This window comes from Phyllosticta citriasiana, assembly GCF_038021145.1.
Source record: "Phyllosticta citriasiana strain CBS 120426 chromosome Unknown IWZ02scaffold_11, whole genome shotgun sequence".
In the NCBI taxonomy this organism is placed as follows: Eukaryota; Fungi; Ascomycota; class Dothideomycetes; order Botryosphaeriales; family Phyllostictaceae; genus Phyllosticta; species Phyllosticta citriasiana.
This window is the reverse complement of record NW_027117288.1, coordinates 360105-376918: the sequence shown is the minus strand read 5'-3', so window position 1 is coordinate 376918 and position 16814 is coordinate 360105. Positions and strand designations below refer to the sequence as shown.

The 16814-nt window shown below is 56.0% G+C and overlaps 6 protein-coding genes across 6 annotated transcripts; 3 read left to right on the top strand and 3 right to left on the bottom strand.

Annotated features, from left to right (window-relative positions):
* Positions 1 to 301: 301 nt before the first annotated feature.
* IWZ02DRAFT_46950 (uncharacterized protein) lies at positions 302 to 5546 on the bottom strand. The gene is made up of 3 exons (XM_066768722.1): positions 3556 to 5546; positions 1514 to 3510; positions 302 to 1461 (listed from the first exon to the last, which is right to left on the bottom strand). Exons 1-3 carry the CDS (start codon positions 5297 to 5299, stop codon positions 385 to 387), a joined length of 4818 nt encoding a protein of 1605 aa, XP_066620288.1. The 5' UTR covers positions 5300 to 5546; the 3' UTR covers positions 302 to 384.
* Positions 5547 to 6308: 762 nt separating this feature from the next.
* IWZ02DRAFT_492690 (pre-mRNA branch site protein p14) lies at positions 6309 to 6923 on the top strand (the record flags this gene model as incomplete). The annotated part of the gene is made up of 5 exons (XM_066769868.1): positions 6309 to 6346; positions 6430 to 6453; positions 6513 to 6569; positions 6641 to 6768; positions 6823 to 6923. The coding sequence occupies 5 exons, from the start codon at positions 6309 to 6311 to the stop codon at positions 6921 to 6923; spliced, it is 348 nt and encodes a 115-aa protein (XP_066620287.1).
* A 1600-nt stretch (positions 6924 to 8523) lies between these two features.
* IWZ02DRAFT_406285 (tetrapyrrole biosynthesis, uroporphyrinogen III synthase) lies at positions 8524 to 11676 on the bottom strand. The gene is made up of 3 exons (XM_066765675.1): positions 10581 to 11676; positions 9794 to 10113; positions 8524 to 9732 (listed from the first exon to the last, which is right to left on the bottom strand). The coding sequence occupies exons 1-3, from the start codon at positions 11564 to 11566 to the stop codon at positions 8846 to 8848; spliced, it is 2193 nt and encodes a 730-aa protein (XP_066620286.1). The 5' UTR covers positions 11567 to 11676; the 3' UTR covers positions 8524 to 8845.
* An 88-nt stretch (positions 11677 to 11764) lies between these two features.
* On the top strand, positions 11765 to 12909 carry IWZ02DRAFT_458023 (FAD-linked sulfhydryl oxidase ALR). Its single transcript, XM_066767978.1, has 2 exons — positions 11765 to 12071; positions 12136 to 12909. The coding sequence occupies exons 1-2, from the start codon at positions 11845 to 11847 to the stop codon at positions 12611 to 12613; spliced, it is 705 nt and encodes a 234-aa protein (XP_066620285.1). The 5' UTR covers positions 11765 to 11844; the 3' UTR covers positions 12614 to 12909.
* Positions 12910 to 13209: 300 nt separating this feature from the next.
* Positions 13210 to 14426, bottom strand: IWZ02DRAFT_382049 (kinase-like domain-containing protein; the record flags this gene model as incomplete). Its single annotated transcript, XM_066765205.1, has 4 exons — positions 13210 to 13238; positions 13293 to 14022; positions 14073 to 14268; positions 14320 to 14426. 4 exons carry the CDS (start codon positions 14424 to 14426, stop codon positions 13210 to 13212), a joined length of 1062 nt encoding a protein of 353 aa, XP_066620284.1.
* Positions 14427 to 15491: 1065 nt separating this feature from the next.
* On the top strand, positions 15492 to 16461 carry IWZ02DRAFT_458016 (uncharacterized protein). Its single transcript, XM_066767977.1, has one exon. It carries the CDS (start codon positions 15588 to 15590, stop codon positions 16281 to 16283), a length of 696 nt encoding a protein of 231 aa, XP_066620283.1. The 5' UTR covers positions 15492 to 15587; the 3' UTR covers positions 16284 to 16461.
* Positions 16462 to 16814: the final 353 nt, after the last annotated feature.

Here is a 16814-nt window from a genome sequence, read left to right as displayed (position 1 = left end):
AATGACACATCCTCCCACCAGAATGAGCGACCAGTGCGAGAAACGACAGACGTGGAAATGGTTGTTGAGAAAGAACAGCAACTGTGGAGACGCGAGAGATGCTCTCCGATGCCTGTACAACGCCTCCTCACAGTCGAAAAGAGGGGAAAAAGAAGAAATATAGGTTTGCACCTCACAAAGCTCTTTAAAAGTCCATCCAATCCCTTCCGTATCCTCCATTTGCCATGCCAGACCGGTTTCGGCCTGTTCCGTTTTGTTTTTTGTTCCAATTAGACCTTTTTTACAGTCGCACTTCTTGCTGTTGAAGCTGCGACTACGATCTCCTAAAGAAAAATTGAAGAAGAAAACATTGACTAGAAACACCACACGAGAAACGACCCTGTCTTACCTTGAACCTCGCCGTCGCAGTCCCCGGTCTCCCGCCATCATTTCTCTGATCAACCTCATGCTTGCCTCATTTTGCTCCGGGCTCTCTATCTGGCTTAGCGTGCGCTGCTTTGGTTCGCTGCTCACGGTTTTTCCCGCGCTACTTGGAGCTGTATCAAAGAATTCCAAGACAGCATTGCTGTTCCTTCTTTGTCTCGCAGGCGTTACCGTGTTTGGCGCCTTGACGCTGTTTCCGCTGATGCTAGGGCTCTTTGCTGGTGCCGGGGTCCTGGAAGAGGTACGGCGAGATTTTGGCGGTTGTGACAGGCGCGTCGAATTGGCCGTCTCCGAATATCTTTCCACCGGCCGAGAGGCTCGCAGAGATTGCCGACGTTCCAGAGGCGAATCGAGTGCAGGATCAATAAGCATTTCCATTGGAGGCCGCTCGGGGGACATGGAATTGCCGAGATCTGTCAGGGGTGAGGACTGTTGGACACCATTAGGAACGTGAGAAGAGACTGGCTGAGACGGCCCGCCATCTATCGCAGGGCGCTGCTCTGAGACGACCATAGGTGCCATTGGTGCCATGGGAGCAATGGGCACCTCATGAACATTTTCCGTGCTCGGAAGAGCAATGTCACCTGAGACAGGCGCGTGGATTTCCGTGGTTGTAGAGAAGTCAGCTGGATGTGCCCCGTTGACCTGTATTTGATCCACCTCCTCATCAATCGTTCCGAATTGAGAGTAATTCTCGAGCATGGGGTCTATGACGCTGCTCATGGCATCAACTGGCGGTTGTGGTTCAGGTTGAGTCTCGACAGGAGGTGCATCAACCATGAGAACATCAGAAGGTTCTTCGGCTGGCAGCTGGGGATAAGCACTAGGCGCCATCATTTCCTGATGATCCGGAGCGAATTCCTGCTCTGGAGGCGGGTATGCCCCTTGCTGGCCGAAAATGAGACCGTTGTCCGGCCTCGATGTCTTGGACCCATCAGCCTCATCTCCGCCGCTGACACGACGTCTGCCCCGCGGAACTGGTAGTTCTTGAGCCTTGACCGGGTCTACGTTGCCGTGTTCATCATGTATACAACGTCGCTAGGGAATTGTCAGAAGTTGTGTCCTATGACATATCGGGATAGAAACATACTTTGCTCCTTCTACAATCCAAACAAGCTTTGCTCCTCCGCCTGATTTCGGGAATATCTGCAGACTGGGGAAATTCCGAGACGACCGCAGCAGGCAGATGGCCATTGACAATCTGCGGTTGAATACCATTCAACGGGGATGAAGCCTCAGGGTTCAGGGGCGACGGCATCATGACAGCAACGATTGGTGCGCTCGGCCGACGCTCTCCGGCAGCATTCGTTTGGGGCGTGATGGGAGACGAGACCTCATCTTTGTGCTTGCACCTGATTCGACGCTTCCGACATGCGTCACAAGCGATGCGTTTAGGACCAAGCACGGAAGTCTTGGGCGAACTGGTATGTTTGACCGAAGAAATTGCTTCGGCGCTGTCGCCCTCCAACGCCTTGGTTCGTAGCCTAGCCGACTGTGCACGCTCTGGGGCGGTTGTGCGGTAGTTCTCGATAAATGACTTGCGCTCCAGTCGCTTCAAGGCGGCGTGGCTAAGCTTCTTCTCTCCTGATATTCCAGTGTCGGGAAGCTCTGCGTCTGGATGCGCCCATTTCGGAATGTCTTCATTGCCTCGCTTCCACGCCGCCCACATGGCGAACGTCTTGATAATCTCTAATGGTTCACCGTGACCCTTGGGAATAGACCTGGTCACCGCGTTGCGAACCTCGTGGGTGATGCCTTCAAGGCAACCTTGCGAAATCATGACGGTCCGAAAGATGTAACTGACGAGGTCGAGCAAACCATCAAGCTCACTTTTGGAATAGTAGCGAGCGTTGTAGTTCTCTGGTCCTGGATCCGAATTGTGGCCAAATTTGTCCAGCTCAAGGTAGATTGGAGTTGCACGAGCAAATTGTTTTCCTTCACTGAATTGCTGAGACACCGACGGGGGAAGAGGATCGTCCTGGAGGTATTGGAGGATTGCGTACCAAAGGATCTTTTGGAAGTGGGGATACCGGAACTTTCTTGCGACCTTTGTGTTCTTCTCCACTTCAGAGACCCGGATTTGCATGCCATAGTTCAAGCGGGTCAGGAAATTGCCGCCTATGACAAGACTGTTGGCGGGCGTCCAAACAGCGTGTATCCAACCGGACGGAATCAACATTGTGTCTCCTTCGGAAAGATCGACCCGATAGCATTCTTTCGTTTCGTGCGCAAGGAATGTGTGGTTTTGCGCTGGGGACAGGCACCACTCCTCGTACTTCTTGAGGTGTTGCTTTTTTGGCGGGATGAAGAAGAAGGTCTTGTTTCCTTTGATGATGTGGTAAAAGACTGAGGAGCCTCCAAAGTCGATGTGGAAGTCGGTATAGCAGTCGGCGACTGACATGAGACAGTAGAATTGTACCTTGGGAAAGTTTCCTCTGGCAGTCTCCTCCTGTGGCCAGACCGCATCTTGCAGGTCGAGTTCCCGCACGACCCTTGGCCTCCGCACCAAACGTCCGAGTCTGCTTTGGGAGAATTCCAGGCTGATGACGTTGCGAACAGGCTTTTCGCCCTCGTCTTCGTAGTACTCTGCCCACTTGGCCATGTTCCATCTCTTGTCTTCGCCTTCTTGAGACTTGACGTCAATTACTTCGACCTTCTCTTCAGGACCATAGAGATCTGCAACTTTGCGGACTGTGAGGTCTGCTGGAATGACCATGTCAAGGAGATCTTGTCCATCGTCGGGAGCAGTCTCATATTCCACATCATCGTGGAATTTATCGTACCCGCCATCTTCGCCGGCAGGTGCTGCAGCGGCCATCTTCGTATCAGCAGCCGGCACGTCGGGTCGCGGATTCCAACACGCTGGTATAACGACGGGTTCCTTAAACCCACCGCTCTTTTCAAAGTATTCGGCGGTCATAAGCTCAGGGCGCATCCGGGGGAAGGTCTCGGGTTGAAAGGTATACGTTCCGTCTTTTATCGGCTGGATATAGTGGTGTTCGTGTTCATCTTCAGAGGTTCGGAGGACACCTTCGTTCAGGCCCGCGTAGTCGACGGCCGTGTGAGCGCGTTTGGATTTACGAACGACTGTATTCGTTAGCAACAGGATGCGGTCCGGCACGCAGTACTCACAGGTCGTGGGGCCGAAGTTTGGCTTGCATGCTCGACAATAGAACTTGTCAACGCTGCTGACTTCTTTTGCGTTCTTGAACCCAGCGCAAGCGAAATGGTACCAACCCTGACATCCATTGCATCCGATCCATTGATCATTTTGGCCGGTGGATGGTCCTCGTGAAAAGTCGCATCCAGCGCAAATTGTGACTTCCTCCTCGACGGGGGCCGGGGCTGGTCGCGGAAGTGATTCTGGCTCTGCAGAAGACGTCGTCTTTATGAGCATACTGTTGTCAGGTGGCACAGAAGCCGCTCTGTCCAACGGCAGCTTGTCCTTTGTAGGGTTCGCAGTATCAGAGCCATGGCCATCAGGAAAGGAATTGCGTCGCTTAGCCGTACTTGTAGTCGCCTGAACTGGAGCAGGTCGGTGTGGAATCTCTGGCTCCCGCTCTAGACGTGGAACCTCTTGAACGTCTTGTCTCTCCGCAGAGGCGCTGCCAGGTGGGACTCCATTAAGACTTTGGGGAGATTGCAGCTGATCAATGCCCTGTTCTTTTGGCGGAACTGCCGCTAGTTCAGTAACCTTGCTGGCGACTTTTGCTGTCTTCTTGTTGGCGCCTTTGTTGCGAGGGCCACGCGGCTTTCCCTTGGGCCAGCCCTGATGTGACTTCCCTTTTTTCCCCTCGATCTGAGGAGGTTTTTCAATGGCCTTGTTCGTGTTGGCGATTTCGGGCACGTCCTCCGGAGGCGTTTGGGTCTGCGTTTTCGGAGGTTGTTGTACGCTGGTGGTTGCTTCAACAGCATGTGTAGCATCTAACGAGGGTTCTGGCTGGTAGGTGACAATGGAATGGCGGTGTCTCGCCTGATGTCCATCAATCAGACCGGAATCTGGGCGGAAGCTTTGCATCGAAGGATCAAACCCATGTAAAGACGCTCCGTGCCAGTTGGCAAAGCCGTCGCGAGAAGAGTGGTTGTCGAGTACAGGCATCGACTTTCGAGATCCGTTACACTGGTCTCGACTTCCACTGCTCCTGAGCTGAAGCAAACTCTGAGCAACGTCTAGCTCCAAATTGTTGAGAGATCTTGAGGTATACGTAGCATGGCTTGCGCCGGAAACGCTTTCACCGAAGTTGTTGGGCCAGTTTCCGCTCGGGTTGTGGCTAGTTGCAGGTCTTGCAGTGCCTTGAAGGTATAGTTGGGGGTTTCCGGCGTCTGAACGAGCTCGCTTGGATGGTCGCTCGTCAAGGTCGTTTCCATGAGAGTATCCATGATTTTGTGCCTGAACATAGCGATAGTCTTGACCGTCCGATGCTGTGTGTACATGTCGCGAGCCGTTGGCGAACGGGCGCGTCGTCGGTCGTGGGGAGGCGTGTGGCTGCAGGGAATTGGTAGCGGGCTGCGCAAAAACTGGACTCGATGCTAGTGAGGACGCAACATCTGCAAGCGCATCAATGGGGGAGCCATGAGAAGAACCGCGATTCTGTCTAGTATGGGCATGGCGCGACTGGTGAGCAGCCCTTTCAATGTTGTTGTAGTTCCTCTCCAGGCCCTTGGCTTGGCCTCCTCGGCCATTTGCAAGTGTGGATGTGTGGTTTGCGGCAGCGGAGGCGGCAGCGTTGAGATCGTGGGTGGCGGACAATGGTCCATCTTTGTGTGCGGTGGGGTACGTCGGCGTCAGAGGTTCGATCAGGTGGTGGATGGGAGAAGGGGTCCGCGGCGGGAGGGGAATATCGGAAGGAGCTTGTTTGAAGCTGTGGAGCTTCATTTTGGCACGTATGTCCGTCCTGGAGCAGCGTGGTTGGGATCGGTAGAGGTGAAGGGAACCGCGGAGGTCCGCAAGTGAGAGGACCACCGGCTATGGCGCGCCGACGGACAGAGTTGAGCGCTGGAGATTTTGAGCACTCATTCCCGGCTGGAACAGATGGCAGTAGCGCTCGGCGGATGGCAGGCCGCGTGCGTTGTCGAGGGCGTGGTCTGCGGTGCGTGGAGGGGAACTCGACGTTGGATGGTGGGTGAGAGAGGTACTCCAGCTAGCGGTTGGCGGAGGAGTCGACCGCACCGCAAAAGCGCGCGCCCTCTGAGCACACAAGACTAACGCATGCGCTGGGCCAACACGACGGCGACTGCGTCCACAAAGGCCAGGCGAATCATTCTCATGGCAGACATTATACACTCTCGGACTACGGCTTCTTTTGCAAACTATCTTGCCCACCGACAGCCAATGTGCCTTCGTCCGGCGCCAGCTCCAAGCCTTTGCAGGCGCAGCGCAGGACTTGCGCCACCAGACCCCCAATCGCACAATGAGGAGTGACTATATAGAGATGTATGCACAAGCGCTTCGGCGGGGCGATGCTGGCTGGCCTCTCAACCACGCCATGTCCTCGGTGGAGGAGTCTCTGCAGCCAAAGTCGCAGCAGTTGGAACTCCGGCAGAATAATCGACTCTCCCGCACGGCCATGAGGCCATGGAAGCCACCAATGCCACAGTGTGCATGCCCTGGCCCTATAATGATGATGCCCCCGTAGACGCCGGCGAAGGACTTGATTGCTTTGCTCCGAGTCGCACACTGTAGCGGGCGCGGTCAGAGTCCACCAAGCTTCGCCCGGCGGTCTGATCGCCAAGCACTCCACGTGACGACTTGGCGCTGTCCCGGTTCCCACTCCATTGCTCCGCATGCATCCTCCGCCAACATTCTTTACATCCACCACTCTTCGGAGTACCACCTTTTCTCCAGCGCCCATTACCACTCTCACCACTACAACTTTAGCCAAGCTATGAGTCGCGGCGGAAAGCTTGCCCCCGAAGTCAATCGGTGAGCCACTCCCGGGCTTGACTTGCTGCTCGCGCGCCTCCAACTTGAAGCACAAGACCATGCTAACCATCGTGTCCACGCAGAGCTCTCTTCGTGAAAAACCTGAGGTATACTCGCTGCCCCTGTGAGGCTCATCTAAATCTGTCAATGCTGACCCCGCCACCAGCTACAACGTCTCCCCCGAGGAGCTCTTCGACCTGTTCGGCAAGTTCGGTCCTGTTCGGTATGTCGCAATCTCGTTCGATAGATGCGCCCTCATATCTCCAGGACGCAGTGCTGACCATGGCGCCATAGTCAAATTCGCCAGGGTATTGCGAACAACACCAAGGGAACTGCATTTGTTGTCTATGAGGACGTCATGGACGCCAAGCAGGCGTGCGATAAGCTAAACGGCTTCAACTTCCAGAATCGCTATCTCGTGGGTACGTCATTTCCCATCTCCAATTCGTAAAGCTTGTCGCTCACAAAATCACCAGTACTATACCACCAGCCAGAGAAGATGAACCGAAGAGAAGAGAGTCTCGAGGCCCGCCAGCAAAAGTTAGATGCTGCTAAGCGCGAACACGGTATCGAGTAGCATGAGGCGAGGTCCATGGGAACAAAATCTTGCGACAGCCAGGCACCCCAGACAAGACTTGCGCAGGAACCCGTGGATCTCACGCGTACGAGGACGAACAAGCCCATGTCTCACACTGTACGATTCAACGGCGACGGCCACGACGTGCAGCGCGGCGCTTCGGCGCTTATCGCGGCCCTCCGTCGCTCCTCTAATAGTTCGGCATCATCTTCTTCTTCTGGCGCATCGTCGGGCTCCTCCAGTCGGCGACGCTCTGGGGTGCAACCGCCCTCCGTCTACAACGGCGGGGGACGGCAAACTCGCCATCAGGAGCAGCAGCGGCCCAAGCTATCCAAGCAAGGCTTGGGTTGGGATTCTGCTCACAGGCTTCTTACACGATTTACTTGGTCGGCGTTCAAGGGTTCTCAACAGGCTCAGGCGGTTCATGCATAAAAAAGGCCATGAACACGGTCCTCGATTGGCTCTGGCTGTGATTGATATCACACACCCAAGGGAATGGGATATGGAAACTTTACTTTCGAGACTACGGAATTATTCCCCGGGCTGCTTTCTTTGGAAATGCAAAAGGGCCTTCCTTGTTTTGGGATTGGCCGCGGCTCCTCTCTCTCTTCTCTCTCCTCTTTTGCTTTTTCAGTCTTTTTGTCTTCAGCATACCGTCACTGCGCTTTGCAAGTCACCCCCGTCATCCAACTACTACGAATGCAAAGGAGCTTCTTGCCTGCTGCCTCTATCTTCCTCTTTTGCCCCTTTTCCAAAGACTGTCATTCTAGCTGCTGCTGACACTGTTGCTACTGCTGCATCACGGTTCGCGTGTTTTCGGCGTTGTTGGCCCGGTTTTTTCCCTTTTCAAGTCTGCGGCGGTGGTCCTGTACGAGATCTGCTGATTGTAGCTGCAAGCATCTTTAAGGCTGCTGCCTTGTCTGCCACCTCACGCGAGCCACTGGCCGGTCTGGCTACCCAGCCAGTCAGCCAGCCACCCATAGCGGGTATCGGGTGTCCTTGCTCTCCGTTTGTGTCTGCTTGCTTCGGCACTCGCGTGCGTGCTGTGTCTTGTATGCGGTATACTTTGTATTCCTCACTGACTGGAGGGGACATTTGTCAGGCTTTTGCCTCTGCTTTTGCTCCATCGGCGCTCGTGTCTCACTCAACTGTTATACGCAAACATGAATGTGCTTCTGCGTCAGCACTGGCTGGCTGGCTGGCTGGTTACTTCGGATACTCACGTCTTCCGTCTCTCGGTGCTGCTACTGCTGCTGCTAATGCCGTGACTCTCGCGCCCAAAGAACTAAGCACGCTGGCATCACCTACCTTTCCTGCGTCTCTGCATACATTTCTACGCGGGGAAGACAGGAGGAAATGAGTTGGATGCGGGATAGCGGGCAGGCAAGCCGATATCGGGAGGAGTGCTCACGTCGCCGCGTTGACAAGGGACGCGAGACAAGTCAGCGATTGACCGACGACGACGACGACGCAAGCAGGCTCGCTGGTGCAAACTTGTTCTGAGAGAGCACGATGAATGATATGGAAGCAGCAGACAGTGGTATAGGGAGAAGAATGATCGAGGGGCATTGTGTGGATTCAAGTATCAAAGGACCAGACAGTTTGATACGATTGGCGCTGTTGCCGCTTGCTTGGCTATTTTATTTGACCCGCCTGTCTACGTAGATTTCTTGTGCGACCACTTTGTGCGGCCGTTCGTCCGTCCACTCATCCATCCATCCAATCAGCCAGGTAGGTCCACGTAGAAAGCGAGGCGCTAAGAAAAGGGGTGGCGCCGACGGGGGAATGGTGTAGGCAAAAAAGCAAGGACTTTTGAACTATCCAGCAACTCCGCTCAACGCCCGTCCATCAACCCATCCGGCCCTCCACGCATCAGGTTATGCGCACTGTTCAGCAATCAAATCTTCTCTCTCGCCGTCTCATCACCACGTCGTCGGGACCCTGGGATACTCATCCAAGCTCAGCTTCAAGTCGTCAAAGACGGTGTCATCGCCGTGCATGTGCTGGACACGCAGCTCGTCCTCGTGCTCGAGCTTCTCGAGCTCCTCGGCAGGAGCCTCCTTGTCACCATTCTTCTGATCCTTTCGCGTCGGATCCAGCGCCTTGCCGACGTCGTCGTCTTCCGTGTTGCCCTCGCCAATCAGGAGAATCTGCGCGTTGGCGTACTCCAGGAACTTGGGCTGCACGGGGATCCAAGCCAGGCCACGGAACTCGTCGAGCAACTCTTGCGGGAATTCGGGGCTCTGCGGTAGGCTGGCGTTGGCGGGGCCCTTGCGCGTCGGGTTCTTGACGCTGACGGCGAAGCTGCCCTTGTTGCGGAGGCCCATCTCGTGCTGCACTTCGCCCAGCTCTTGCGGGATGGTAAGCATGTAGGCGAGGTGGCCGCTGCGGCCACTGGTCTCGGTGATGGCGTAGACGCCTTCACCGAGCGGAGTCACGGGTGACTGGTGCTGGGTACCGCGCGTCTTGGTCTCGTGGGAAGAGCCGGCGAAGAATTCGTCTTTGAGCTGCTCCATGCTGGCGTTGGCCTTTTCGACAAAGGCCATGAATCGGTCCTCGGGGCTCTTGGGCAGCACTTTCTTGGGCAGAGCGAAGAGCCGGTTGGTGTTGGTGTCTTCGATGGTGCCATCAGTCAGCTTTGCTCCCTTTGGAAGAGGGCGAAGGACAAAGTAAGACCGCTGGAGGTCATCGGGACTCTCAGGATTGTCGATGCCAACCCGGCTGCGAGTGAAGAAGTAGATGATGCCCTTTTCGAGGATGTTGGAAGGCTGCTCCTTCTCGCGGTCGGAGGATTCGACAACGGCGCTCTCTGAAATATCGTCAGCATCGCAATTTCATGGCAGCGTTGGCAGTGTACCGGTGCTCCTCACCTTCTTTGCTTTCACTGTGCTTGCCATTCTCATCCTCGACCTTTGCGCCAGACTGCTCCTCAGCGTCGACGCCATTCTTCTCTTTCACGCCAGTCTCTTCGACTGGCTTCGTCACCTCCACGTCGTCATCGAGGGTCTTCTGCTTCTTCTCGTGAGCCGTGTCTTCAGAAGACGCGCCGTTGGTCGGGGAGGTTGGGTCGGCCTTGCGCTTCGTGCCTTGATGCGACATATCGTCTTGCGGCTTGTGCGTGCCGTTGCCATTCTGGCTTGCCACGGGCTCAGATTCTTTTACGCCTGTCATGCTAACTCTTGGTCTGTTGCTTTAGTGAAGTGATTGCGAGGTCTAACTTGCGAGTTTGGCACAACGACTCAAATTTACGTGCCAATGGATGGAAATTTGACGATGGGTGCGAACGAGACTGAGTGTGTGTTGTTTGGAAGGAGGAGAGAGGGTTTTATGACGAGGAGAGGTTGAAGGAGACGGGAGATGGGACGCGTCTCTTTAAGCTTCATCGCGCTGACGTCATGCGCGCGTTCAGGTGCGACGGAACCCCATGTGCCTTTGGGTTCACGATGAGCATCACGACCACCTCCATCGGGAAAGTAAAGATCATGGGCGGCGCGTATGATGCATATGGCCGAAGCCACTCCTACACAAAAGATCCAAACACAGGGCTGTTGGGAAGCGAACTTCACTCTGATTTACCACATCGTAGTGAAGCACAGAGTATTCAAAGTGAGAATCCACCAGAGGATGCATTGGATTTTAGCGTCGATTGCTGCTCACAGCGACTGGGAAGCCTCCGCTCTATTTTGCATAAACTCTTCTATGGCGCTGCCCACTCCTTCCGGGCTCGGTTTCTTGGAGCATACGTCTGGCTCGTAATCAAAGTTTTTGACAAGATAGTCTCTCGTCGTGGGGCCAATGGTCGAGATCCAGGTCTGTGTAGGCGCGTCTCTTAAGCTCTTGGTCAACTTGCCTGTCGCCTGATCCACGAGCCCCAAACTCTCCAACATGGCTCTACATCCAGTCGGGGAGAAGACGACGACCCACTGCTGGCGGACTCCAGCCTCCTCATGACGCCTCGCCAGCGCTGTGAAATCTGCTCGGAACGACTGCATTTCGCCCGTTTCATACACAACCACTTCGTCGACACGCGACCGCTGGTGCTCGGGCAGGTCGGACGACTGCAGCGTTTTGGGAATGATGTCTCTACGCTGCTCACCCACCAGGAATAGAATGGGAAGCTTCTGGCCTTCCCCATTATGAGCGCTCGACAGTCCGTTGTAATGCTCTAGGATCAACTGCGCCAGCACCTCGCCATTGCCGCTCTCCTCGCCGACAAGTGGACATTCGAGGTCGAGCGCGCGCAGGCCACGGGCAGTGGCTGGTCCAACGACGTATAGCGGCAGCGTCGCGGGGAGCAGATCTCTCAGGTCCAGCTCTGCCGCCTCGGACCGCAGCTCTGCGACGACTTGCGAAAAGGCCTCGACAGCTCGTTGCGACGTGAAGATTATGGCGCCGTGCTTGGCGCGCACGGAGTCGCTGCTGAAGCCTCCGCTGACTATGTCGCGCCGCAGGTCTTGCAGAGCTTCTGGGCGAAAGCGGTGCTCCAGGACCGGCACGAAGATGGGGTCGAAGCGGTCATTGCGGGCGGCGGAGAAGAAGTCTTCGTAGCCGTCGGTAGGACTCGATTTGGTTTTGAGAAGGAGGACTGGGACCTTCTCGGCGGAAGCGCTAGGTGGGACGGGGGTCGTGGAAGTGGCGCTCATGGTGGAAGAATAGGAAGTGGAAATGGCGAAGTCTTGTGCGGTGGTGGGGTCGCGGGCAGCTGCGGGATGACGCTTTGGAGCTTGACCATGGCCCAAAAAGTAATTGCCGACGTCTCACTCGCTCTGTGACAACAAACCGGCTACGTCTTCAATCGCGTCGGCAGGGCCCGCTCCGTCTACCTCGGCGCGCACGGCCCGCCTCGAAGCATACAGAGCACGGCAGAGCAAAACGTCTTACAAATAATGAGCAGTGGGTGATCCACAGAGGGATCCATGCCATGCCATTGACCTTTGCCGACTACCCCATCCTCTCGCGGTTCCTGTGCGCCGTCGAAAAGAACACCGGAGAGCCCGCGCAACCAGAGGCCACCACCACCACCACCGCCGCCATGGACAACACCACCGGCCGGAGAGACGATGATCAGCCAGCCTCCACCACCACCGTGGCAGCAGACGGCCCCAAGAAACTGCCCAAGGGCGTCGTGATAGGTCCGGACGGCAAGCCGTAAGCCCACCAACCCGCCGAACACCCAGCGCTCAGCCTCTCTAATGCTGCACCATGCCGCCAGCTGCCGCTCCTGCACGTCCTTCGCCTCGTGGGCCGCCATGACGAAAGCCCAAACCAAAGGCACCGCCGCGACGACAACGACTTCCCCGACGACCGCCGCCGCAGCCACCACTTCCTCTCAGCCTCAGCCGCCGCCAGACTGCCCTCCCGACGTCGAAGCCCTTGGCCGCAGCACCTGGACCCTGCTGCACAGCATCACGGCGACGTACCCCGTGGCTCCCTCGCCGGCACAGCAAGACAACGCGCGCGGCTTCCTGCGCAGCTTCGCCAGCCTGTATCCCTGCTGGGTATGCGCCGAGGACTTTCAGGACTGGATGAAGGTGCACGCGCCGCGCGTGAGCAGTCGCGACGAGTTTGGCCGCTGGATGTGCGAGGCGCACAACGCCGTCAATGTCAAGCTAGGCAAGGACGTCTTTGAATGTTCGAGGTGGGAAGAGCGCTGGCGGACGGGCTGGCGTGATGGTCGTTGCGATGGGTGAAAGGAGGTTGGCCGTGAAGAAAATGCACAGGGATGTATTTGACGGACCGTGTAAGATATGGAATGGAGTATGCATCACCACTCAAGACATTGGGGACTGGCGTCATTGCCAAAGAATGGATGAGTTTGAGGGAATGGACTTCTTGGAAGAAACGTTCGCCGTCCATGCCGCAATGGCAAGGATATACAGGCAAATGCCGTCATCTGCGGGACGGAGGAAACCAGCGGGCAATACTGACGATGGAGCACTCCAGGTGCTCTAATTCTGGCAAAAGGCCTTCAAGGTGAGTCAATTTTCTGGCAAGATTCCATGTCGCTCAAGTCCAATCCCCAGTTTATCCGAAAGTTTTCATCTGTCTGCTTCTGCTGCTACTGCTGCGGCTGTGATACCCCAGTCCAGTCCTGTCATTGGGCGTCGTCCGTGGGGCCTGATACACCCCACACTTCGTTCAGCTATCAAGTCCAGTCCCATCCATGTAGAGCAACCGGTAAGTTTTCTGGACAAGATGATTCAGGGGCCGTTCCCGTTTTGGCCATTCCAACAAGTATCTTCTCTTTCATGATCTGTCTACAACCATTTCCGTAAACTGGAAGCAATCATCGCATAATCTCTTGGTAGATGAGCACTGGTAGCTTGCGTCAGCATATTCTCCGCGACCAAGTGTTTCACTTCGACTTACTCTTCAGCTGCTCCTTGGTCAGGCTGTCTTTGTTCTTGTCAAAGTCAAAGAATTCCTCCGGAATCGGGTCCGCCGTCGGCTCATCATCCGGGTCGTGGTACGGCTCGAGATAAGAGTGCTTCAGGGCCTCTTCGACCGTGATGCGCTTGGCGGGGTTGAATGCAAGAAGGCGCTCGAGAAGATCCAGGGCCTGATCCGACGTCTTGGGGAACATGACCTTCCATGGAATCTTCTTCTTGAAGGGAAGGGAGCGAATGTACTCGCGCGCGCGACGAGACTTGATGCCGTAGTAGTCCTCCATGGTAGGAGTGCCGAGGACGTCGAGGATGAGGGTGAGTTGGTGGTGGTAGTCCTTTCCAGGGAACAGAGGCTTTCCGCTGAGCATTTCGGCCAAAATGCAGCCAACGCTCCAGACGTCAATCGCTTTCGTGTACTCCTTGAAGGTAAGCATGATCTCGGGCGCGCGGTACCACCGAGTAGCAACGTATTCGGTCATGAAACCCGAGTTGTCTTCGGTCGACGCAGCAGAGCGAGCAAGGCCAAAGTCGCAGACCTTGAGGTCGCAGTTGGCATTGAGGAGAAGATTCGAGGGCTTGAGGTCGCGGTGGAGGACGTTGGCCGAGTGCATGGCCTTGAGGGCGCGGAGGGTCTGGTAGATGAAGTACTGGCAGTGGTCATCGGAGAGCTCCTGAGTTCTGATGACGCGGTGCATGTCCGTCTCCATGAGTTCCTGAAATGCCCGTTAGATTGCTTGCATAAAATCGGATTGCCGCAACCAACCTGGATGAGGTAGACCTCGTTGAAGCTCTCGTAATTTCTTGGCTTTTGAATGTCAAGAATGGAAATGATGTTCTCGTGGTTGAAGTACCGCAGCAGCTTCATTTCTCTCAGAGTACGCAGGCAGAACATGGAGTGGTCGAATGGTGTGATCTTCTTGATGGCCACCTTTTGGCCGGAGGGCTTGTGGATTGCGGAGCTTAATGCCGTTAGGAGCTGGAAGTTTGGTGATCTGGAAGGCTGGACTTACCAAACAACGCCATAGGCACCCTCGCCAACGACATCCTGAATGTCGTACTGTTCAGACACATTGAAGGATATCTTCCTCGATCCTCCTTGAGGAGGTGCGCGCGACATGATGGTGGTGGAGGTGTGGAGTCTTTGATTGAGAGTTGCCTTGAGAAGGCAGTTCTAGTCAGCGGTTGGACCAAGGAGCTGAAAAGGACGGATTCGGAACCGCGAACTATGGGTGGAGAGGTGAAAGAAAATGGCAGCAGAGCAACAGATAAGAAAGAGGAGCATGGCCCGAGCGTGGCCATCAATGAATGTAGCTAGCCATTGTCTCTATCGTGAACCCAAGGACTGAGTCTGTCTTCACATTGGGCCATGCGGCACAGCGAATGAAACATGGGACAGGTGCAGATATTGGCAATAGAGCGCTGGGCCCCCCAGGTGTTGCGGCGCATGAACCACGGACATGGAGATTGAATGTGGAGTCGTCAACCAGTGAAAGAAGCCAATGTGACCTACCCAAGATTGCAGTGCGACCCTCGTCCGTGGCTGACACGGGAGAGCGAGAATCTATGGCCCGAGCCGCCGTTTGCCTCTATGTCTTGTTTGCAGCGGCGGACTCTAGAAGTGAAATTCGCGAGAGGTGTCCCTCAGAGGCAGCGCGGGGAGCGTAGTGCGGGGAGACGGCAGGGTGAAGAAGGTGGGAGAGAGGGTCGTGGCGGCGGTATGGGCGGGCGACGCAGGAGTGGTGTGGTTGAGCGGAGGGAGGACTGGCGGGGTAGACGGAATTGAGAGATGGTCGCTTTTGCGGCAGCTGGTCAGCGTTCGCGCTCGTCGTCGGCCTGGAAAGACTGTCTGTCTCGGTATGTCGACTCACCCGGGGCGGCGCTACGACAGCACCAGGGGTAGACGCTGGCGGGGGTTCCAGGAGGTCGCTTAGAGCAGAGACAGGAGTCGGCGGCGGGCCAGCGCGGCGGGCGAGAGAGCTGGAACGAGAGGCGAGAGATGGCGAGGGCGGGAGGAGGAGGAGGCGGTGGTGAAGTTGATGGGAAGAGAGGGCGAGGGTGGTGGTGGGAAGCGGAGACTATCGTATGCCTCTCGTGAGTTATATGGTGGGGTTTGGGCAGGCCAATCCGCCTCATGGATGTGCCGCCGCCGCGCTGAGCACCCGCCATTGGCCGCGCGCCGTCTCACGCCTCTAACCACTTCACCACCTCCAACAACATTCCCAGCAGACGCCAACACCAATAACGGCCCTGGAGACTGCATCGCCTGCCGACTGGGTACATGCAGTCTGCAGCTGCTTCACACATCTCAGCACTCCAACCGCGCAAGGCATGCCTTTACTGTCGTCGTGGTCGGGCCCACGCTGCTCTCACCATCCCCACCCTCTCGTCCTTGACCCGCTTATCACAGGTCGATCAGAGGTGCAGGGCAGGCAATGAAACCTGCCATCCATCTTGTGCTTGTTTGACGTGCGTTACAGCGCGACGCAGCGGGCTACAAGAGGCCCCGTTCCTCGCCGTAGCCAACAACGTCGTCGGCGTCGTAGGTCAAACATTTGCCGCACGTCCCCCAAAATCCCACCACCTGGACACACTTCCAGAAGCCTTCGCCGCCAACCGTCTCCTGGAGACACGAGAGGAAACAAAAGCACCCACCCGGCACCTGAGGCATCAACTTATCCACCTCATCTCCTCCAAACCCCTCGCTCCTCGCTTCAAGAGGCTGTTCCACTCCGGTCCCCTCTCTGCCCGTCCGTCTCTACCACTGCTAGCCCATTTCCTCTTTTGGATTTTTGCCATCCCTCGTTGGTCATTTGCATTGTCATCCGCCCAAAAGAATCGGCCCTGGGTTTTCCATCTGCACCCACACACGTCAACTGTCAAGAACCCTAACCTGAATGCACCTAGCTGCCCGCAGACCCTGTGTCGATCAACGTTGGCAGCGTTCCTGGGTATGGCGACCTGGGTCGGTCCTTGACTACACGCACTCTTTACCAAAGCCCGAAATACAGTGCCGTGCCGGGGTAGGTGCACAGTGGTCGTTTCCCTCCAGTGCGTTAATCTACCATTCCTCCGCGTTCCTAAACCCATCCCACCGCCTGGTGCTGCCAGTCATTGAGACGAACAGACAAACAGACAGACAGACAGACAGACAGACAGACAGACAGACAGACAGACAGACAGACAGACGGCCAAACAACAGGATTCGCGTTCGAATCATGTTTAACCACGCAGAATTGGGAAAGGCGACAACACCATCACGTCCAACATGGAGACCAGTCGTGAGATGCAACTGGAACAGGGGCTGATCCTTCATTGCCCTGTCCACCACTGCTGCTGGCACGGGAAGATGAGGTCGCCTTGCCAAACTGTGACATTCTGACATGTTGACCGAGGCCTCATACTGTCTGTCGTCCGTACCCAACGCGTTCCATCAAAGAGCTCATAAATTGGATGTCTACAACTTCGTCATCTTTCCGCCCGTCGATCAAATGTGCCGCGGGCACCA